The sequence below is a fragment of the Melospiza georgiana genome, chromosome 1, assembly GCF_028018845.1.
Source record: "Melospiza georgiana isolate bMelGeo1 chromosome 1, bMelGeo1.pri, whole genome shotgun sequence".
NCBI classification, from domain to species: domain Eukaryota; kingdom Metazoa; phylum Chordata; class Aves; order Passeriformes; family Passerellidae; genus Melospiza; species Melospiza georgiana.
In genome coordinates, this window is record NC_080430.1 from 2,642,948 (window position 1) to 2,666,795 (window position 23,848).

The following is a 23,848-nucleotide window of genomic DNA, read 5'->3' on the forward strand; positions in this document are numbered from 1 at the left end:
TAACTATTTATACATATATTTAACTATATATTTAACTATTTATACATATACACACACATACTTTTAAAGATATATTTACATAATTTTATATATATGCTTCCACACACACATACAAATATATATATACATTTATAGATATACTTTTTAATAGCTATATACTTGTATAGTTTAAAAATATATACATATATACACACATGCTTTGATATATACTTATATACTTTTACAGATATACTTTTATAGATATGCTTTCACACACATGTACATGTACATATATATTTCTCTCTATATATTTATACTTATATACTTTTCTATACATACAAATAGATATTTTTACTTATTGTTATACGTAATTATTATATACTTTAATATACTTATATATAGATATACTTTTACATATATATATATGTATATGTATATAATATTAAATATTCTATATTTATACGTAACTACAGAATAATGATCACCTGAGCACAATTAGCCGCTAATTGGGGAGGAGAAGCCGCATTTCCCAAACCTGCGGGCGCTGCTTTCCCACCTGGGCAGCGTTTCCTCATTAACCGGCTCAGCTCATTATAAACCCCGCGGGCAAGGGGATCCCGACCCTGGGGATAACGGGAACGGACCGCAATTCCCGATCCCAAACCTCAGGATAACGGGAACGGACCGCAATTCCCGATCCTAAACCTCTGGGAGAGCGGGAACGGACCGCAATTCCCGATCCCAAACCTCGGGATAACCGGAACGGACCGCAATTCCCGATCCTAAACCTCGGGATAACGGGAACGGACCGCAATTCCCGATCCCGAACCTCGGGATAACGGGAACGGACCGCAATTCCCGATCCTAAACCTCGGAATAACGGGAACGGACCGCAATTCCCGATCCTAAACATCAGGATAACGGGAACGGACCGCAATTCCCGATCCTCGGCGACACCGGGCACAGACTGCAATTCCCAATCCCTGACCTCGGGGGCAGTGGGAACGGACGCAATTCCCGATCCCAGACCTCGGGAGGGAGAGAACGGACCGCAATTCCCAGTCCCCAGGAGAGCGGGACCGCAATTCCCAATCCCGCCCTCGGGAACAGCGGGCACGGACCGCAATTCCCAATCCTCAGGATACCGGGCACGGACCGCAATTCCCAATCCCGGGCACACCAGGTACAGACCGCAATTCCCAATCCTCAGGATACCGGGCACGGACCGCAATTCCCAATCCCGGGCACAGCAGGTACAGACCGCAATCCCCAGTCCTCAGGATACCGGGAACGGACCGCAATTCCCAATCCCAATCTCGGGATACCGGGCACAGACTTCAATTCCCATTTCCCATTCTCGGGCACACCGGGCACGGACCGCAATTCCCAATCCTCGGAATACCGGGAACGGACCGGAATTCCCAATCCCAATCCTCGGGCACACCGGGCACGGACTGCAATTCCTAATTCTCGGGATACCGGGAACGGACCGAAATTCCCAATCCCAATTCTCGGGCACACCGGGCTGCAATTCCCAATCCTCGGGCACACCGGGCACGGACCGCAATTCCCAGTCCTCGGGCACGGACCGCAATTCCCAGTCCTCGGGCACGGACTGCAATTCCCAGCGTCCCCGCGCCGCCCGGCCCTGCGGTGACATCAGCGCTCCCGGGCCGGGACTGGCTGGGCAGCGGCGGCGGCCGAGTGTGAGCTCCGCTTTCCCCGCGCTCCTCCGGGGCCTCCCCGCGCCCGGCCCCGCCGCCCGGGAGCCTCCGTGGCCCGGCCAGCCCGAGGTGACACCGCGGGGACACCGAGGTGACACCGGCGGGGCCGCTCCCCGGGGCTTTCCCGCTGCTTCCCGCGCTGTCCCGCGGCTCCGGGAGGGCGGAGGAGACGCTTTGCTGTCATAGCCTGGCAACGGAGCGCGTGTGGTAACGGGGGTGAGCGGGGATCCGCTGCTGGCCGGGGCACGGGATCGGCTCCGGTCTCGCTGGGCTGTGCCGGGGGCAGCGAGAGCAGCCGGGGAATGGCAGGTGGGACCCGGCGGCTGCGCGGGTTGGTCTCGGTGCAAGTTGGCTCTGGATGCGGGATGAGGTTTCTGCGTGTCCGGAGGGGATAACAAACTCGGGGTGTCCGGATAATAACAAGCTCGGGGTGTCCGGAGGGATAACTTGGGGTGCCTGGATGGATGCTCGGGCTGTCCAGGGGAGAGGGATAATTCGGGGTGTCCCAGGGTGATAACTAACTCGGGGTGTCTGAAGGGATAACTTGGAATGCCTGAGAGGGATGCTCGGGGTGTCCAGAGGGATGCTCGGGCTGCCCGAAGGATAACTCGGGGTGCCCGGAGGGGTGCTTGGGCTTCCCGGGGAATAACGAACTCGGGGTGTCCGGAGGGATAACTTGGAGTGCCTGGATGGATGCTCAGGGTGTCCAGAGGAATAATTTGGGGTGCCCGGAGGGATGTTCGGGCTGCCCAGAGGATAATTCGGGATGTCTGGAGGGAATAACAAACTCGGGGTGTATAGAGGGATAATTCAGGGTGCCTGGAGGGATGCTCTGGCTGCCCAAAGAATAATTTGGGGTGTCTGGGGGGTGCTTGGGCTGCTCAAAGAATAATTCAGGGTGTCTGGGGGGGGATAACTAACTCGGGGTGTCCAGAGGGATGCTCGGGCTGCCCAAAGAATAATTCGGGGTGTCTGGAGGGGATAACTGACTTGGGGTGTCCAGAAGAATGATTCAGGGTGCCTGGATGGATGCTTGGGGTGCCCAAAGAATAATTCGGGGTGTCCAGAGGGATGATTGGGCTGCCCAGAGGATAATTTGGGGTGTCTGGTGGGGATAACTAATTCTGGGTGTCCGGAGGGATAACTTGGCATGCTTGGAGGGATGCTCGGGCTTCCCAAAGGATAATTCGGGGTGCCTGGAGGGATGATTGGGCTGTCTGAAGGAGAATTTGGGGTGTCCATGGGATGCTTGGGCTGCCCAGAGGATAACTTGTGGTGTCTGGAGGGGATAACTAATTTGGCGTGTCCAGAGGGCTGCTTGAGCTGCCCAAAGGATAATTCAGGGTGTCCAGAGAGATGCTGGTGGTTTGAACATCTGGAAGACCACCCAGGATACTGATTTCTGCTGATATTGGTGATACTGATGTTGATTTCATGATCAGATCGCTGATGTTACAGTGATTTCTGCACAGTAACGTTGGCTGGGATTGCTGCAGTTTAAAAAAAAGTGTGGTGAGTTACTTTCCTAGTAGTGTTCAGATTTCTCAGAGCTTTCAGGTGGTTATTTGATACCAGTGCTGATAAAACTCAGATTTCTCCAGTTATCTCGTGGTGCTGAGCTCCAGAGCCTCCTAGCAGGAGGCTATAAAAGTTTTTCTCAAAGTGAATAGGAAATTTGAGAATCTTGCTGTCATCTTGAGATGTGTAGTAACTTCCCAACCAGGTAATGAAAACATTAAAAACTTGTCTGTTCCTCTTTAGAAACAGTTTAGGTGTTTGAAGGGATGTTGTGACAGTGCTTTGTTCCAATCTGAAGCCCTGAGGACACTTAATTATGACTTTATTTTCACAAAGGGAGGAGGAAATCAAATGGGAAAAGTGGCTTTATATCTAATTTGAATAGTCTAATGAAATTAAGACACAAACTTTTATATAATATTTAGTGTGTCCTGATCTCTGTTCAGCTGATTTAAAAGTTCTGTTTATTTTTGTCCACATGTTACAGCAGTTGTAACTTCAGTAAGTGTGGGTTTTCCCCATTCAGCAATGCATAATTCCAGCATTTTTGTGCACTTTAGGATATATTTGGAAAGAGTTTGATTTAGTAGAATTTTAACTGTACTGGATAGGTCAGAATGAACTGGGAGAAATATTTTGTAACTCCAGCTGGAATTTTATATTCCTGAACAAAAAGGTTTATTTTAGTACCAATAATCCTATTTTACAGCACAGGACATTATCTACAAATCAGGCACTTGTGGTGCCTTTGGATTATTTGTCATTAAAGTGAGTGGAAGTCCAGTAAAATCTCATTACCTGTTTGTTTAATATTCCCTTGTGTATCCTGGGACTCCTAGGAGATAATGGAGTGTGAAATGTGACAGGAATTGTAAGTGAAGGTGAATTCCATTCCCTTTTATTGTCATGTAGCCTGCATTTAAAAAAAGGTGAAACTTCAGAGTAAAACAGTTGGAAGTAGTGGGAGTGAAGTGTTCAGAGTATTTGTGGCTTTGGGCAACAATCAGGGGTGTAGAGGTGTAAGATCTATCATTAAAAACAATATTGGTAACTTTTTGAAATGGTTTAAGAGCATGTCTGAGCAGGGCTTTGTTTCTAAACTCTCTGCTGGCAAATTATTAATTTTTTTTTTTAACTAAAGCAAGAATTTCAGTCAGTGGAGAGGTTATGAATTAGAGGCTTTAATAAAATATTGCAGAAATGATTTGTGTGTTTGGGTGGGGGTTTTTGGCTCAGAAAGAGGCACCTGACAAAAGTATCACTGCCTTCTTTCAGGGATGGAATTGAGGAGCTGGTTGGAACCTCTTATCCCCAAAACCTTTCTGCCATGTAGCTTTGTAAAGCAGGCCTAAATATAAAATAAGTAAAAAAAAAAAAAAAAAAAAAAAGGGAAATGTGGGTCTTCAAACCTGGCACCTGATGATTCTGGAGCTTGTAATGTGGTTGGAAGTTCTCAGGCCTTCCCCATTTCCTTCTGAAATCCCCTTTTTATTCCCCACTAGTGCAAGAAGCATCTCTTTGTGGCAGCCACAGATGGAAAATATATTTATCTCTAGGAGGCTGGAGCACAAGGGCAGCACCCAAAGCTGGTTTTGAGCACCTGTGTGAATTTTAAGCTTCACTTGGACTCTTGTGTGGGTTGTGAATTCCAAAGGCAGCACCTGCAACAGTTTGGGAGTTTGCCATGATTTCAGGGAATTCCTGTTTTAGAGGGATCAATGGATTGTTGTTTGGGCTTCAGGATATTCCTGAGTGCTTTTGAAATCTACTTCTGAAGTTGCAAATAAGGGTTGTGGCACAGAGGTAATGATTAACCAGATCAATAATGTGTATGGTGAGGGGTGCCTTGACAGAAAAACAGCTGATAAAAGGTTGATGTGGTGAGATCCCATTTCTGGGAGCAAAATCCAGGTTGGACATCAGATCAGCCAAATCCTTGGTGATTTGGTGCTGCAGGATGGGGGGAATCAGCCACAGTGGGATGTGGAGTTGCTGCTTTTTTTTTGCCAGGGTCAGGATTCAATGTGTGAGATGGAATTTCTTGTTGGGACTCAGATGTTTATCAGTTCTTATCTCTGTCACACTCTCACAAACCCTGAGTTCTGCAGCCCTTCACTCTCACAAATTAAAAATGGAGCCCCATCTCTCTCTCTGCAAGGCCTTTGAAGGATCAACTGTTCAATTAAGAAATGATTAATTATTTTTACTTTTAATCCAATAACCAACCACCTATGGCTGCAATGGGGACTTTTTATCCAATTACACAAAACCACCCAAACCCACGGAGGAGAAGGTGAAGAAGGACCAACCTCCACCCCAAAACCTCCACCTTGCTTTATATCCATTACTGTATTCTAAACCCTTAAACTCTGAGTTTCCCACCCTGTGGTATCACACACTTCTATCCAAACTCCACACCCACAATCCCAGTTCTGTCATTCCATTTTGGAAGCTTCTCCATGGCCTCAGGTCAGTGCAGTGTTCTCTTGGGGGTCAGTGCCTGGCAGCACAGAAATCTGAAATTCTCAGCAGCCAGGGCTCCAACAGTCTGACATCATCTCCTTCCTTTAGGATGGGAGCAGCTGCTTTGTCAGGTTTGGAGAATTTATCATAACGTGACTGCTGCGAAATTTAAATTCTAATTTATATTAATCATAAAAGCTGCGCTGCCTCAAAGCTCTGAGTGAAGTTCAGTGAAGATGAAGCCTTAGGTTTGTGCAGGGTGTTGATTCTGTCTCCTGGGACATTGCTGTGTCCTGACAAGTGTCACACGTGTGGCAGGGGACAGCCACAGCTGGACAGTCCCTTGTGCTGTAATGGGTCAAACTGGAAGGATTTGGGGATCAGAACATTCCACCTGGAATGCTCTTGGGAACAGGGAGTTGGTCATGTGGGAAAAAACCTCTGAGGTCATCAAGTCCAGCCCTGTCCCCACGTGTCACATTCAGATCCCTTTTGAGCACTGCTGGCGGTTCCACCAGTGATGATGGTGATGGATTCCAGCACTTCCCTGCCATCCTGCTCCAATGCCTGACTCTGATAATTCACTTGTGGGGAATATTGGAAGGAATTGGGACCTCTGAATTGTTTTTGATGGTGCAGTTTATTTTCTTATCTTCCCCTTTTTTCTATTTTTTCTAATTCCTTTTTTCTATTGCCTATGTTAATTCTTTGCCAGGCATCAAATGCACTGTTGATAATATTGTTCAAAATTTATTTTTTAAAAATTTTTTCTCTTATTGGTAACCAAAATATTGGTACAGTGAGAATATAGTTGATAAGAGAATATAGTTGATTAGGCAGGAAGGGTGAGCTTGGCTCACATCTTCACTGCATGGTTCAGAAGGTCACCAGACCCTTAGTTACAAGATTTTTTAAGGAGTTGTTGACCAATAAAACACTGCCAATAGGATATTTATGCCAAGGATATTTGTTTTTTGATTTAATCATTAAATATTTTGTCTTATGGATCCATGCTACAGTGTGAGCTTTCTTATCCAACCATGTTATAACACACAAAGCTACAGTACTGTATTATAAACTCCTTGTTTACTTCTGTAACTACTTTTAATTTTTCATATATCTTAAACTTTAAAACTCTAAACTTCCTCTACTTAGCTTAACATTCTCTGCTTTAAACTGTAAATCCACATTCTCCCTTCTAGCACCTCAGTTTGGGAGCCTTTTCCAAGGTCAAATCAAAACCTGGGTTTAATTCTAAGCTTTGGCTTACAGGCCCAAAGTTCTGAGAGTTCCTTGCATTTCAGATTCATGCATTTAACTTAAAAACATAAAGATCCTTGTTAGCAGTGTTTTAGTAGTCAATAACTCCTTTAAAAGTCTTGTAACCTTCAAACCATACAGTAAAGATGTAAGCCAAACTCACCCTTCCTATCTGTGCAAAAGGTAAGAAAAATGAACCACATCATCAAAACCAAATCAGAAGTCCTGTCTCAAATTCTGTGGGAATTGAAAAACCAGAAACTTCTATGAGCACTGAAGGATTTGATTTGTATCTTTGAAAGAAGCTTGGATTGGTGTAAAAATATAATATACAGATGTTAAGTAGAAAAATCATAAACTTATGTTTCTGTAGTTGTAAGAAAGAGAATTTGCTTTAAATAAGTGAGAAATTGTATTGATAAGATGGTGAAGGGTTTATACTGTAGTGGTTGTATGGAGTGAGCTGTGAGTTTAGAAGTTATAATAGAAATATATTTATGCATGTGAGACAAAAGCCCATTGGACAAAAGTATCCACAGGGCAGGAGAAATGAGTAAAGGTGATGGGTCAGAAAAGCAAAATAAACCCTATAGCAGCTGCCTATTAGTTTAGAAAGTTCTATATTGTCTTGTAACAAAGAAATTATGACTACTCTGAGCTATGGCCGACTGCTTGCTCCTCTAAAACCTCACAGCCTCTGAGACTGATGTTTATCTGAGCAATAAACCATTCTTAGCCTGAAAATAGCCCCATCCCTTCATTAAAAGCAACAACAATGATAAAATGCCTTCCAAAATTCCCCATGAGTGAGTTCTCACCCCTTCCCTGGCAGGATGGATTTCCGTGTCTGGCTTTGGGATAGGGATGGCTGGGCTGGGGGAGCTAGAAATGAATTTTGTGTACAAATACAGCTTTGACAGACCTGGTAACTGCTTTTTTGGGTTTTTTTTATTGCTTTTAACAGGAGAAGTTGTTCCTTAGGAGCCTTGATCCCAGCCTTCACGCAATGCTGCTCGCTCCAGAGGAGAGAACCTGGGTGCTGAGGACAGGGACATGGTCCAAGTGCCACCCCTGGGCAGTGCCAGCCACAGCAGGTGAGCCCAAAGCTGAGCTTTTGCAGGGCAGCAGAAATAAAAACTTGGGTGAGGGGTTTGTTTTATGGTGAATAACCACATTCCATAACAACCTCAGCACCTGGAGGGAATGTTGCATCCCAGGTGGAGCAGCTCTCCCTGGTTGTGTCAGAGTCATCCTCTGGTCATGGGAATCCAGCAGATCCTCCAAGCTCTTCTTGGCTTTGTCAGGCTCACCACAAAGTCCTGAAGAATAACTGCTGGAAGTTTCCGTGCGCCCAAAAAAATAAAAACAAACCCAAAAATCTTTGGTGGTATAAAATGAATATTTAGGTTCTTGTGTTAAAACAAAATAAACAAATGGCCTGTGAGCCTGTGAGTATTCTTAATTGTAATTGGGCAACAGAACCCATGTATTGAACAAACACCTCATAAATTTATTAATTTAATTTATTTATGATTATTAATTTATTATTTTTATTATTATTTATTTATTCACACACACCTTAAAATTTATTTTATTCACTTTTATTCCCACACACACACCTTGTTCCCCCTCCTTAAAAGGTGCTTTTTTTAAGGTGATTTTGACCCAGTTAAGAGTGGTCTGGCAGACTTGGGATTTTCCTCAGAAAAAAAGTTTCTTGATTCTTTGGCTGCTGAAAAGGATCCTTTCCTTTTGCTGCTGTGACAAATCTTTTTGATGATGTGAGCTCAGGATTTAGAGGGAAGTCTTCAGTAATCTGCCATTTTTATAGTTTTATCCCTGATATTAAGGGGTCTGAATAACTGACCTATTTTCTTCCCTGAATTTGGTGTTTTACATGTTCTTTTTGCCTGTTTACTTCTGCTGGTTCATTTCCTGGGAAACCCAAAAAAAGAAATTTAGAGATTTGGGTTATTTTGGGTTTTTTTATTATTTTATTTTTTTACCCAGTGGTTTCAGAGAATCCCTGGCAGTGCACCCTGAGTCAGGCAGTCCCCGTGTGCTACAGATTAAGATATCCATAGGTGGGAGTTATTAAAAATCTTCAAAAAGCCACAAAACTGGGTTTTTTGTGCTTGTTTTATCCTGCCAAGAAACAAAACCCAAGGAATAAGCAGGAAATCCTTCCCCTGCCAAGGAATGAGAGCAGAATCCCCTCAGTGTGGGTGTGATAATGCTGCAGGGCTGTGGTTTGCTGTTGTTATCAGGGATGTTCTTGCAGTGCTCTGGGGCAGGGAGATCCTGCAGCTTTAGGATAACTGATTCTAAAAAGGCTTTTGGCTAATTTTAATGCTTTTTTTGGAAAATCAAGAGCTCTGTCAGGTGGAATTTCATGTCAGTGAAAGCAGTTTCTCCTGATTGTAAAATGGAGCAATATTTAGCTGTGCTTAGGTTATTTTTCAGCTTATAAAATATCTTCTCAGAGAACTCTTAATCTGCTATGAGCCAGAAGCTCTTCTGACATCTAAAGAGGAGGAAATCCTTCCTAAAGGTGCTGAGACCCTGGAGCAGCTTCCCAGAGCAGCTGTGGCTGCCCCTGGATCCCTGGAAGTGCCCAAGGCCAGGCTGGTCATTGGGACTTGGAGCAGCCTGGTCTGGTGGAACCTGCAAGTCCATTCCCAACCCAAATCATTCTGTTCCAGTCCCCCAGATGTTCATAACCCTGGCATAATTTAGGATTCTCCAGGAAAATTCCTAAAACTCCTTCCAGGTGGCCTAAGGGATCTCCCATGCTCTGCCAGCAGCTCCTGGCATCTTGGAATGGAGTCTGGAACTGCTTTCAGGGCTTTGGACAGCTCTGGGAGCAAAACCCTTCCAGTGATGAGGAGCAACATGGGAGTGGTCTGTCAATTCTTTTGCTTCTTTTCTGCCAAGGTCAGGATTGAATGTGTGAGATGGAATTTCTTGTTGGGACTCAGATGTTTATCAGCTCTTATCTCTGTCACACACTCACAAATCCCGAGTTCTGCAGCACTTCACTCTCACAAACTAAAAATGGAGCCCCATCTCTCTCTCTGCAAGGCCTTTGAAGGATCAACTGTCCAATTAAGAAATGACACCGAAATTATTTTCACTTTTAACCCAATAAACAACCACCCATGCCTGCCATGGGGACTTGGAAAAGAAGATGAAGAAGGAGGAGAAGAAGAAGGTGAAGAAGAAGGAGCAGCCTCCACCCCAAACCTCCATCTTGCTTTATATCCATTACTGTATTCTAAACCCTTAAACTCTGAGTTTCCCACCCTGTGATATCACACACTTCTATCCAAACTCCACACCCACAATCCCAGTTCTGTCATTCCATTTTGGAAGCTTCTCCACGGCCTCAGGTCAGTGCAGTGTTCTCTTGGGGTCTGGCAGCACAGAAATCTGAAATTCTCAATAATCAGGGTTCCAGCAGTCTCCTGCTGTGGAATCCTGGCTGAGAGAGGATTTTCACAGGGTTCAGGTCTCTGTTTCCAGCTGCCCCATCTGGGAGAATCCTCTATGTGGAAAATGCCTCAGACACATCTTTCGCTGATCTTGCAGATCACAGAAGCCCAGAATGGTTTGGGTTGGGAGAGACCTTAAAAATCATCTCATTCCACCCCCAGCCATGGGCAGGGACATCTCCCACTGTCCCAGCTGCTCCAGCCTGGCCTTGGCCACTGCCAGGGATGTGACAGCCACAGCTGCTCTGGGAATCTGTGCCAGGGCCACCCCACCCTGACAGGAAACAACTTTCTCTTAATATCTGATGTAAATCTCTCCTTTTTTCTTGTCACAAATACCACAACAATATCAATGTCTAATAGCTTTCATGCTGTTTAATTTTGTATAAATTTATACCTGAAATATTAACATTTTACTGATGAGGTTGTGCTCATGTATTTCTCCTCAAAAGAAACTTTGGCAGAGAATTTAAGTCCAAGGAACTGCTTGAGGCTTTTGGAAATAGTGAATGGTTTTGGTAAATAGTTTTTTTTCTTTTGTCTGTTCCTTCACTGTTTGAATGAAAAAATTAGTCCACAACACCTGTCTGGGCTTTAGATGTAGTTTTTTATTGTTGTTTTTGATGGTGATTTATTAAGACCAGTGGCTTTCCTGGGATTTGCAGGGGAATAAATGAAATAATTTGATTTTTTCCCCCTCTTTTTTTTTTTTTAAGGCCGCATTTAATTAATTGCTTTTAAACTTTGATTTTTTGAGTTAAATTGAATTAATTGAATTAATTGCTTTTTAATTCTGAGTTTCCATCCATTTTTTTTTTCCCCTGCAGCTTGTTAGTGGTTCCTCTGTAAACCCCTGAGGAGAATTCAGTGTTTGCCTGGGGGGAAGGACAGGCTCCAGTGTTGTGGGAGCACTGAGCCTTATCTAGGGTACATGAAGTCCCTCTTCTCCTGGGCTTTAGACACAGCTCCCATCAGCAGTGATGAATGGCTCTGGAAATAAAACATGAATCCATTTGTTACACATCCTATTTTTAATCTGTGCACAAGTGTTCTATTCTCTGGCCAAGGAGCAGGGATTTCTCTCTGCCTGCTGCTCCCTGGTAGCCCAAACAGGACCAGGGGCTGTGGGTGTGCTGCTAAATTCTTGTGGGATTTTGGCCTAATATTAGCATTTATTTAACCTAATATTTGGTTAAATAAACACTGCCAGGCTGTTCGTATGTTCCATGCTGTTTATATGGAATTTTACAGGATATTTGTGTGGTCTCCTTGGGGTCTTAATGCCTCTAATTTTGTTATTTAATAGGGATTGGTTTGGGTGTGCAAAATCAGTTTGTAGCAAGTGATAAACTTGTGTAAAGTTTTTATTTATTTATTTAAAATAAATTTATTCACTGCAGAGTTGTTCTGCCCTGCTCTTGGTAAAAACACACATGACCAGAGAATATTTCTGTCCAACCTTTCCAGAAAATCTCCAGGAATGGAGATCTGGGTCTGGGACAGCTTTCAGTAGGCCAAGGATTAATAGTAAATTAAATTCAGAGAATTCCAGGTTTGAAGAGACCTCAAATACCATCTGCTCCAGTTTTTCTTGGCATAAATAACCTTGGAAGAAATAATTTATTTGTGATATTCCTTTCTGCAGCAGTACTGAGTTACTTTTCTTTACCCACATTTTGCTCTGTGGAGTTCCCAGGTGCCTCTCCTTTCTTCACTGGAATATTTTGTGTTTTTTGGGGTATAACAGGGATGATGGCTCTTGTTTTCCAGAGGGGATGTGTTTGCCTGGCACAGGTGCATTCCCAGTCTCATAGAGCTCTGAAGGTGCCACACCAACACCTAAAATGTGAAACCTGTGGAGAATCCCTATTGCTGTGCAGTAAGTCAGCTCTATTTATTTATTGCATTTATTTTATGCATATTTATTTTTGGAGGGCAGATTTGGGTTAGTTTAAGGCAAGGGAGGGACATGATTTAGACTTTTGTTGTGGTTACGTTATGCAGTGCTGAAAAATTCTTTTATTTCAGGAAACAAAAGCAAAGCTTTGCTTTGCTGCCTTTCCTGCTCACCAGATGAACATCTAATATTAAATAACATTTTTTTTTTTTCTCTGTTCCCTGCAGGAGGCAAACCATGGACACCCAGTTGTTCTCCCCATTCCTGGGAGCAGTCCCCAGTCCCCCCACGCCCCCAGAGCCCTCCCAGCTGTGCAGGGACTGGCTGGGGTGTGCTGAGGATTTTGGATCCCAAAATGCCTTCCAGGAGTGCCCAAAAAAAAGGTATCAGCATCCCTGCTGGGGCCTTGGGGCCACTGGGTCACTTCTTGTGTTACAGAACAAATTCTGGATTTTTTTGGGAGAGTTTCGGGCATCTCTGGAAGCTCAGCAGCTTTTCTTTGCTCTGTGGTGGTTATTACTGAGGTTGTGAAAAAAAGGTGTGTGGGGTTTGTTTTTTCCATCCTAAAGCCAAGTGACAGTGACCGAATATTGCCTTTTTTGGAGGGTGATAGAAACTTTTTTATTGGGTGCTAGAGACTGACACAGCAGCTTTTGATGAGAAAATGCTCTTTTAATGAGCATTTCTAATGCCTCACTGCATTTTTTGTATCATTTGCTTAATAAGAAAAGCAAAATCTGAGCTGAGCAGAAAGTGGAGTCCACTGGCTCACAAGGTGCTGAAAGGAAACAGTTAAATAAGATGATGGATTGCAAAAAACCTTAATTTTTTTTGCTGGTTTTCAGTGGGAAATGTCAGAGTGAGGTGTATTTTTGAATAAAAGATCACAGCTTTGGTCTCAGCTGTGAGAGTTAATTTTAATCAAAGAGTGGCAATTTGCTAAATAAAGTATACGGTATTTTCTTAAAGCAGCCTTTAGATTATTGCAAGCTAGCTTTAAAAAACAAACAAGTTTTGGAATTAGGGTTAATTCATGTAAATTGTTGGGTTAATTCATGTCTACACCCATTCTGAGCCTGTGGATATTCAAAATTCCTTGATGCCTCCCTTAAAAAAAAAAAAAGAACAAAAAGAAAAGAAAAAACTTTGCTATTTGACCAAAGCACATAAAAGATCTGGTTATCAAATATCAGTTCTGCATTCACAGAACATTTTCAAGAACCTTTGCACTTCTGAGCATCCTAAATTAAATTCAGGTTCCTTGGAGAGGAAACTGAGCAATCATGGGGTAAATCAGGGACTGAGTTAGAGGTGAAACTGGTGAGGTCTGAAAAGCCAGCAGGGTGTGATTCTCACTGAGATTAAAAATGTGATTTTTTTTTTTTTTAAATATGAGTTTGTCCCAATTTTATGGTCTCTGTTAATCAGCAAAGTCAGTGAGCAATTGTGTGGCAGCCAAGGGGGCTTGGGTAAGGTGGGACCAGAAAATCTCAGATCTTCAAGAACCCTGAAAGGTGAGGAAGGAAGGGAAGTTTATTGGAGCAAAATAATGAGGATGGAGGGAAGGAGAGCTCTGTAATTCACTTGTGAGGAAGAGTCAGGAGTCATTCCAAACAACTCCATGAAAATCTGATCTTGCACCTGAGGTAAAAAGTTGGGTTTGTTTAAAGATTGTTGCAAACCTTGGGTGTTTACCAGAAATATCTAGTAAAATTTTGACCTGTCCAGAAGGGGGATTGAAAAGTGGTTCAAGTTAAGTATATATAACTTACATATAAATTATTTTTGAGATTAGCATAATAGTTTTTGAATTATTTGGCAGTAGGTGAATTAGAGTGCTCCAGACTTTGAGAGTAGTGATTCTATTTATGCTCTAAACAAGACAGTCAAGGTTTGAAGGAATGTTCATGAAACAGGTTTTTTTTTCCCTTGGAAAGAGAGGGAAATTTTTGGTGCTTGGAAAGTCTCTGGTAAAAAAAAGAAGGAAAATAATTCTTCTCCTCTTGGGCTGTAGAATTCACAAATGCAGGAAGGGATTTCTGTAGAGGGATGCTGAGGATACAATAAATTCAGAACTAAAAAAATGCTGCCAAGATAAAGGTTTGATCTTCTTTTTGCCTGTTTTGTTTAGGAGAAAACTTTAATAAGTTTTACTTACTTAACACTTTTACTCTGGGTTTTTTTTTTTTTGTTTTGTTTTGTTTTTTTCAGGGCACCAATAAATCTTCCTTACTCTGGCAATGGCCCTGATGTGTTTGGGTTGGTGTCGAGCATTTTAGAGGAGCCCAACAAGCCAGAGCCAGCTACAGATTGGTGAGTTTGTTTTGAGGGTTCTTACAATTCCTGTGCTGGTTTTTATGCCCATTGTCACACATATATGATAGAGATTTTTAATTAATTAATTTGAGTAATGACAGCCTTTCAAATCCCCCTAAAATGTGGAAGTGTTTTTACTTCATTTGCCGGTATAAAAAACAATACCGAACTGTTAAAAATGCAAATTTTAACAAGTTTTCCATCAACTTTACAGCATTTGAAGAGGGGGAAAAATATAATTAATTTTAACCAGTAGGGAGCTGACAGAACACAGTGGAATCTGAGATATTTAATAAATCCAAATAAACTCTGCATTTCTGAACGTGCAGGATAAACAGCGTGGGTGATGAGATTTCACAGAGCACTTGCTCAGCTGCAGTGGGAATATTCCTCCTGTTTTTGAGGAGAGCTGTGCGTGATGTGTGGATTATTTTAAAGCAAGAAATGTTTTAAATCCTGACGGGAGGTCGGTTTAACTCTGTTCCAGGAATTCTCTGTCCAGTTTGTTCCCCGCTGCGTGGGCACCTGATCTGGGCAGCAGTGGGGAGTTCCCAGGGCTGCCGGCTCAGCACTGGCTCCAACCCAAGGATTTTCCGACCCTGCTGGGCTCCAGCTGCCACCAGGAACCCCTGCAGGAGCCTCCTGAGGTGGAGATGCTGCACAGAGGTTTGGGGGACCTTCAGCTCCTCGAGTCTTGGCTCTCTCCCTGTGCTCATGCCAGCAGTGCCCTGAAGAACCCTGAAAACTCCTCCTTGCAGAACAGCACCACAGCTCCCCAGGAAGGGTTTTCCTTCCCAAATGGGGGCTGGAACCAGCATGATGACCACAGGAGGTTAAATGGAGATTATGAAAAGTGTGGGTCCAGTTTTAGCCCTTTTTCTGCTCGGAACAGGATGAAAGAAAACCCCAGCACCCAGAAGGAGTTTTGGAAAAGAGGAAAAGCACTGAAAAATAATGCTCAAGGACAAACTAAGTATTCCCCTGATCTTTCCAATCAGCCTGGTGATAACTCTTGGGATAAAGTACCCCAGGACAGCCACCTGTTCTCTAAGAGATATGAGAACTTCCCAGCTGCTCACAAACTGCAGTCACCTGTCCATCCATCCCTTCATTTTTTCAACCCACCCCCTAAGGAAAATCCATTTTCTGGAGAAACAGGCAGGAAACCCCAGGAAAGCCATGTGCAAAATGGCTTTATTGTGGGGGATGCTTTTAATAATAATGAGTGTAAAGTGAATATGGGCCCTAAGGAAAGCTCTCCTCAAGCAGCTGAATATGATTTATCTGTGAAAAACACTGTGCAAAATGGGAATTACTCCTCATACCAGGGGTGTGCATGGCTTGATGGGAACAGTCTGGCAGCTGCTGCATCTGAAATTCCATATGGAAAACAAATGGCAACGAGCCCCCAGTCCTCATCAGGGGTTTCCACCATGTCTGGGGGCTCTCCCACCCACCAGCCTTTCACACAGCCCTCCTTCTACTCCCACCTCCTTCCCACCCTCCCTCCCAGGAAAGATGGGAGGTTACAGACATCAAATGGAGTTTCCAGTCACCTGGGGGTTCCTCATTTCGTCTCAGAGAGCCAGAAGCAGATGAGACCCATTGGAAGGTCCCAGGAGGGTGCTGGGGTGAACAAGGACGGACGGCGCCGCAGATTCCCCGTTCGATTTTCACCCGGCTGGCTTGGGCAGCAGAAGGCTGCAGGTGAAGACCATGCTGAGAAATACCACAGGTTCCCAAAGAGGCAGAGCCAGGAAAGTGGCAGTAAAGATGACAGAAGAGGCAGAAGGAATTGGATCCCTCATTTGGGATCTACGGCCCCAAGCCACCAGACCTTGCACGTGTTCCCGAAGAAGCAGGAGCAGAGCGGTGGCAGCTTATCAGATTTCATCAACCCATCTCTGCTTCCTTCCTTCCCATTCATGTCTGATTTTAAACAAAATCCCAGCTTCCCTCCATTTAATCACCAACTGTTCCCACCAGCCAACGGCTTCAGTTTCCCTCCGCCGCCGTTTCCATTCTCGGACCTCGTTGATCTTTTTCACTGCGACGACTTCAACCCCTTGAGTCCCTTCATGAGTGATCTCTTCCCTGGGGAAATCCCTGCCCCCTGCTTTGCCTTCTCAGCCCCATTTAACAAGTTCAGGCCTCCCAGGAGCCGCAGTGGCCCCGCTAACGAGCTCCACATCCGCCTGGAGGAGTGCCACGAGCAGTGGAGAGCTCTGGAGAAGGAGAGGAAGAAGGTAAAACACAGCTGGTGGCGATTCCTGATAAAGACTGGGCTGGTTTTAAGAGAGAAAGTTTTATGGTGTTTCTTCTTTGGTTTGTTGGGGTTTTTGGTTGTTTTTTTTGTTGTTGTTGTTTTGGTTTTGTTTATTTTTTTTGTTTGGTTGGTTTTTACTGTCCATGATACGGTCACAGCTTTCTCTTCTGTTTGTTTTTCTTCTTGTAGTAAAGTAGTAAGAAAGAAAATGAAGTGACTAATCCCGGGCACTCTCTGTGTGTCTGCAGAGAAAACCTACAATATTTTTCTTGTTCCCAAAGGGAATTTCAGTTTATGCTTCTCTCATTACAGTCACTTTCCTGCTTTAGACTCACTTCCAGAACTGTTGGCAGGGGGAGCATCACACTGATAACGAGGGTATTGCACTTGGGAATGAAAACTCTGTGCTCCAAAGAGGGAGGAAGAGCTTTCCCAAGAGGAGTCAAATACCTGAATTCCATGCCAGGTCTCAGAAAATAAATTGGCCATAATCCCTGATTTTAATAATGCACTGGGTGCTACTCCCATGTGTGAGAAGCCTCCTGATCACTGGATAAAGGTGTCTGAGCAGGCTTGACCTGGAAAACTTCTTTTTCTTTCCATCATCAGCTGTGGGGCCTTGCTGATGGACTTCTGGAATTGTGAATGGAGGTGCCTGTGTTGTTCTCTCATGGATGCCTTCAAACAAGACTCCTCTCTGCCTGTCTGGCCTTCCAGGAATGCTCTGGAAGTGAGCAAGGGATGGTTCTTGATCCAGTGCTTGTCTCCTGTTTTCAGTTGTTTACAAAGACCACCTCATAGTTTTGGTCTCCTGCTTTTTATTTCATCATGAAAGGAGGGTTGTTTACCCTCATACTCGTTAATCAAAGGGGCTTAATTGACCCCTTGCTCTGGTCCATTCCAAGTGTTCCAGTTTTATCCCAGTGAGCTGTTCTGGGTTTCTCAGGGTGGTTTGTGGTTACAGAACAGAAACTGTTCTCAGTCCTCCAAGCCACAGCCTGGCTCCCGTTCCTGCAGCCAAACCACATTCCTCAGGAGAGGATGACTGCAAGGAGAGAGAAACTCCTCCTGGGATTTTATGTAATTCTCTCTGTCTTGTTTAATCACTCAGCCCTTTTAGCTCTCTGAAACCTGTTCCTTGCAGCTGCTTTGGGGTCACAGCTTACCTGTCTCCTTTGATAAACCCCACTCTTCTAGGGATCTCACATTTAAAGCATTTCCACAAGTTAGGAATAATGTGCAATATTAAATGTGCACGTAGTTTACTTAATTGCTTATTAATTGTAATTCTTAATTACCTGGTGTCATTATACGATTCCATGACCTTTTCTCCATCCATTATTTTTTTCTGGATGCCTTTCAGATTCCTCAGATGATGAGTGCAGGGGGAGTCAGCTCTTGTAATCCATGTTAGGTCAGGCAGAGACAAAATAATAATAATAAAATTATAATTACTAACAAGTAATAATGTAGTAAATAATAAGTGAAGCAAAAAGAGAAGGACTTCACCACATACTTTTAGTACAAATATGCACAAATATGGACTTAGCCTTGAGTGCAGCACCTGACCCCTCTCTCTTACATCCATGGTACCCTGGAGAAGGAATGAGATAAGGAATCTACTGCTAGCTGTGTCTTTCTTACTTAAGTGTCAGAATTTCCTATCCAAAAATAGATTTGGTGGTGTTTAGTCACTGTCTGTGTTAGACCCTGCCTAAGCCACTCTTTCTCAGTGGAAGCTTGGCTGTTGTGTTAAAGATTTTCTTTGTTAAAGAAAAATATCTTCTGGGTTCAAGTGCTGGTATCAGTTTTTGCTAAATGGAGTTTCATCCTAATGCACTTGAGATGTGATTTATGCTGCTGTTATCGCCTGGTTTTGGTTGGTTTTTTTTTTTCTTGATAATCTTAATATGTGACATTTGAGACAAGCAGTGAGAGGTGTTGAACTCTGAGGGAGAGCTGAATTAGAGAAATATTCCTGCAAGGAAGCTGGAGAGGGACTTCTGACAAGGGCATGTAGTGACAGGTCAAGGGGAATGACTTCAAACCAAAAGAGGGCAGGGTTAGATTAGATTTGGGAAGAAAGTTTTACTGTGAGGGTGCTGAGGCCCTGGCACAGGGTGCCCAGAGAAGCTGTGGCTGCCCCTGGATCCCTGGAAGTGCCCAAGGCTGGACAGGGCTTGGAACACCCTGGGATAGTGGAAGCTTGCAGGTCCTTTCTCAACCCAAATCATTCTGTTGCAAATCCACATTCAGGGAGCTTGGGATTAAACCAACAGTGGTTTAGTGTTTTCCTCATGGAAAAAGGATGGAATTGCTCCCTGTGAGGGTGGGCAGGCCCTGGATCCCTGTCAGTGTCCCAGGCCAGGTTGGATGGGGCTTGGAACACCCTGGGATAGTGGAAGGCATTCATTGCAGAGGGTAGAATAAGATGAGCCTAAAGATCCCTTCCAACCCAAACCACTCTGGGATCCTGTGATATTTGGGAATGTTTTTCTGTCAATGCCCTCAGAAGCCGATCAGGCCCTCACTGCTAATCCACTTGAAAATTCCAAACAGCGCCAAAACCAGATTGAGCACACTGTACTCACTTCAAACCATCACACTGACAAATTATTTCCCTTTCAGGCTGAGGCTGACCTTGCAAGGCACTTCCCAGGGCAGTCTATCTCCAGTCCCAGCCCTGTGCCACGGCTCCCTGTGAATCCATCCCGTGTGGATTGCCTGCTCACTGACCAGGCCCGCCAGCGCACCCAGGTACGCCTGCAGTCTCCTGGGATTTGTCTGTTTATTCATCAACAAATCTGGAATTTGTTTGTTTGTTCATCAGCCGCAGTGGGTTTGGTGGTTTTGTGGTGGTTTTCTTTGGCTGATAGTTGGAACTCGAGGTTGAGTTCCATCCCATGTGGATCGCCTGCTCACCGACCAGGCCCATGAGTGTGCCTGGGTACGCCTGCACTCCTGCACTTCTCCTGGGATTTGTTTGTTTATTCATCAACAAATCTGGGATTTGTTGGTTTACGCATCAACCTTAGTGGGTTTTGGTGGTTTTGTAGTGGTTCTCTTTTGGAACTGGTGGTTGAGTTCACTGGTAGAACTGATCAGTGGAGCTCAGCGCCAGGGTTTAGTTGAGGTGTTGGGGCCTGCGTTGGGCTCTGTAATCTTTAAGGTCTCTTCCAACCCAGTGATTCTGTGAATTCTGTGAACTGAAAAGGTGAACTTTGGGATGGTTTTTTGGATGGAGTGGTATGTTGAGAAAACAGTCATTTAAATTGATGAGAACAGTTGTCTTTTAAACGATGAGGATAGTCTTTTAAATTGAAACTAACCAGAGGTTAGTTTCTTGGAGTTATTGATAGAGAAGGAAATCTAGGTTGGAGGGGTGTCATGTTTTTGATTGCTTTCTTGGTTTTGTTTAGGTTTTGAAGTAATCTCTAGGAGTTAGAAGTCTTTTTGTGGATGATGAATACAGAACTATTTGTGGGTGTGATGTGATTTTTTTTTGTAATTGTTGTTTTACTAAATTTTCAAGGGTACTTAGGTTTTTGGGCGTTTTTTGATAAAGTTTACTGATTAATTTAAATAGGGTTATTAGTTTTCTGTGGAATGATGGGTTTTGACACGGTCTCTATTAAAGATCTGCTTCTAGTTTTGCTCCCTACTGGGACAGTACATCTTTCTTTCATATGGGGAGAGGTTTCTGTATAATGAAGGGATGTCCTGTTGCTGTTTGATCTTTGTGAGGGTATTTACTACATTTGGGAGTGGGGGGGATTGTGGGAAATAGTAAAGATAAGACTTTTAGAAATCTGTGAAAGCAGGCCTCAGAGAACTTAGAGCAGCTGCAAAGTTTGAAAGTAGAAAAGTTACATTTGTACAGCAAGCAAGGACATGAAACAATAGCTTGAGTTTTCTGCTAGGTGCTCGCACTGATAGGAAGAATGGAGAGGCTCTGTGGTGCTCCCCTGCACAGGAACATCTCCAGGACCTTGGAGCTGCACCTGGAAGCCATTCAGGTGACCCAGGCACGTCGGAAGGATGAGATTGGGAATGCTGCAAACCCCCGGAGTCACAGGGGGCCACGCTGCAACAATGAGAAAGGTAATGCTGCCCATTCCTGCAGCCCTCAGAGCTTTTCCAGGGGTTTAATTGTGACTATGTTCCACATAAAAATGTAAATTTGGAATACCCAGCAATTTTTGTCACTTCAGCAAGGAAGCTTGCAAATACATTTTAATTTTGTTGTTAATTTTAAGACTTTGACTTACTTTGCGTTCTATTGTTTTGTTGTTGTTTTCCTGTTACTATTAAAAAAAAAAGCTATTTTATCCTCTTGATTAGGAAGAGTTTTTGTAAAAACTTCAGTCACGTTATATAACCGTAAGTGGTTGTCCTAAAAGCAAAAATGTGCTTGTTTTTAAGCAGGTAGAATTACTTCCTGGTACAGCTAAACTTTCTTTTCTCTTCAGCTTATAAAATAATAAAATAGCCAGTGTTGTGCAGAACAATTGTCTACCTTACCTAAATCACAAACCCACCAGGAATGACATTCCAGGTTTCCCAAATTCTGTTGAAGTAAAGCCGGGATAACCTGTAGCAGCAGTAAATGTGGCAATTTTTGGTTTGGGGTTAAAGATCATATTATTTTTCTTCAGAAAATAGCTGTGTCAGAGCAAAAGAGGAATTCAGTCCTTAGGGCTGAAGTGAAGGGGACAGTGAGATTCCTTTGGCTGTGGAATAGCTGCTCTTGTGATAAGCTGGAAAGAGAAGCAAAATGTTTTGATTTTGCAATTCAGATGTCAAAAATTAAAATGTAAAATGTCGTGCCCTTAAAAGACTAGTCCTATATGCAAACTAACTTTTAAAATAACTCCTAACAGTTCCATGTGACTTTTTAACTCCAAGTGTGAGTCAGGAATAGTAGAAGGAAGGTTCTTGGCCAGGCGGGAGAAGTAGGACACAGTGGTTAAGTGGATGATTATGATTAGATTTAATGCCAATATTTCAGACTTTGAGTGATTAGTTATTTGGTTAACAGTAAAAATAATTTAGATTTCATTTCTTAATTGGAGAGTTTATCCTTAAAAGACATTGTACCAAGAGGTAGTTGGCCATTTTGTGCCTTGTTAATGAAAGGCTGCAGAACTCACTGCTGTGAGACTGTGACGTAGATAAGAAATAAAGGACATGTAAGTCTAAACATGAGCTATTGTCTCAAGTGCCTTCAGTCCTGACCCAGGACATTCCTCTGACTGCCTTGGAAGACTCCAGACCCTGTCAGGGGGCTCAGAGCCCTTGGCACGGAGTCACAAACACCTGGGCCTTTGATTTTAGCCCATGGAAACAATCACCACCTTTGTGCCAGGAGTTACAAGCCACAAGAGTTTGAGTAGAATGACAGTGAATTTGTCACAGGGTGAAAAAGTAGAATTTTGGGGGATTTAGAATGGGGGTTCAAGAGGCAAGATGGAGGAATCCTGTCTTTCTCCTTCTTCTCCTTCTTCTTGGCCTCCATTTTCTGCTGTGATGGTGACACTTCTGGATTGGTTTAGAGTAGAGACAGACTAACATAGGTGATAGGTATTGGAAAATTATTGTAAATAAAGTAAACACCACCCTGAAGGTGGTCAATGTGCCATGAACCAACCTGCCAGACAGATCGCAGCAGGTCAGAGAGAGAATTTTATAGATAACAGAGAATAAACAACCTTGAGAATGACAGCCAAGGAATTCAGTCTTCTTTGATCTCGGACCTGGGAAAAAGAGATTTTCCAACATCTCAGGGTCATCTGGACACCAAAGATCCCATCATAGAAACCCAAAGCTGGTAACAACATTTCCAGGCTTGTCCCCTGATGAGTTTTCCCTGTGTTGCAGATGTGCTGGCCCTGGCAGCTGCCCTGCGAGCCCTGGCTGGAGCCACGCGCGCAACTCGCACCGCGCTCTGGTGCGCGCTGCAGCTGGCCCTGCCCAAAGCCCCTCCTGCTGGACCTGGAAACCCACAACTCCTCCTGCCAGAGCTTCGTCCTTCAAGCACAAGCAGCCAGGAGAAAAGCAGCCTGGAGCAGGAAAGCAGAGGAAGTGGAAAAGCTGAGGAAGAGAGGAAGATTTTGGAATAATCGCCGATAATAAATGGAAAGTTGAGGATGGGGAGGGAAGGGCTCAGGTCCTGCCCAGCACCGCCAGAGGTGGATTTCACTGGATGTCAGGAAGGGGTTAATTTAAAAAAAAAAGGGTTAATTAAGGTGCCTGGTCAATGCTGCAGTTGTGGTGCTGTGGTTCTGGTGTGGAGACACAGTTTGTGGTGGTATTGATGCAGTTGAATATTGCAGGTGTCTGCTGCTGATAAATTTTCATTTTAGGGAAGCTGAACAAGAGCTGAGCTTTCCTCCTGTGCTTACCCAAAGCTCTGAGCCCAGCCAGGACCTGAGCAACCAGAATCTGGAAAAACTCAACTCTCTTTTTTTTTTTTTTTTTTTTGGCTAATGAGACAATTTAGGATATTTAAAGGTACTCGGTAGTCATTCAGGGTTTGTTTTATTTTCATTTTTTGCACCATGTGTATGTAGTTCTTTCCGGAGCCAAAGTGATCACTGAGTAGTTTGCACCTCATCACTGTGTCAGGAGCAATCCGTGCTGCTGTGGTGGTGTTTTTTGGGACAGGTTATCTCTGTTTGACAGGAATAATCAGTGTTCAGTGCTGGTTTTGTGCTGCCAGTTCAGTTTCCAGCAAAACCATTATGAGCTGAGCTTTTCCATAGAATTGTCCACTTTGGTTTTCCCACTAAAAAAAAGTGGATTTTTGTAGCTTTGCAGTGTGAACTGCGTGGAAGTGCACATTAGCAGGTGTTAGACAACTTGCTCAGGATTAGAAATTAGATTTCTTGGTTCCTCAGTGGGGTTAAAACCAGTAACAATATAACATAGTATGCAC

The 23,848-nt window shown here is 43.8% G+C and overlaps 1 protein-coding gene across 1 annotated transcript; it reads left to right on the top strand.

Annotated features, from left to right (window-relative positions):
• Window positions 1-12,626: 12,626 nt before the first annotated feature.
• LOC131091038 (meiosis-specific coiled-coil domain-containing protein MEIOC-like) lies at window positions 12,627-23,353 on the top strand (the record flags this gene model as incomplete). The annotated part of the gene is made up of 6 exons (XM_058036847.1): window positions 12,627-12,715; window positions 14,544-14,645; window positions 15,136-16,894; window positions 19,543-19,671; window positions 20,835-21,015; window positions 22,792-23,353. Coding segments are annotated over 6 exons (2,502 nt in total), but the record flags the coding sequence as incomplete, so codon positions are not given.
• Window positions 23,354-23,848: the final 495 nt, after the last annotated feature.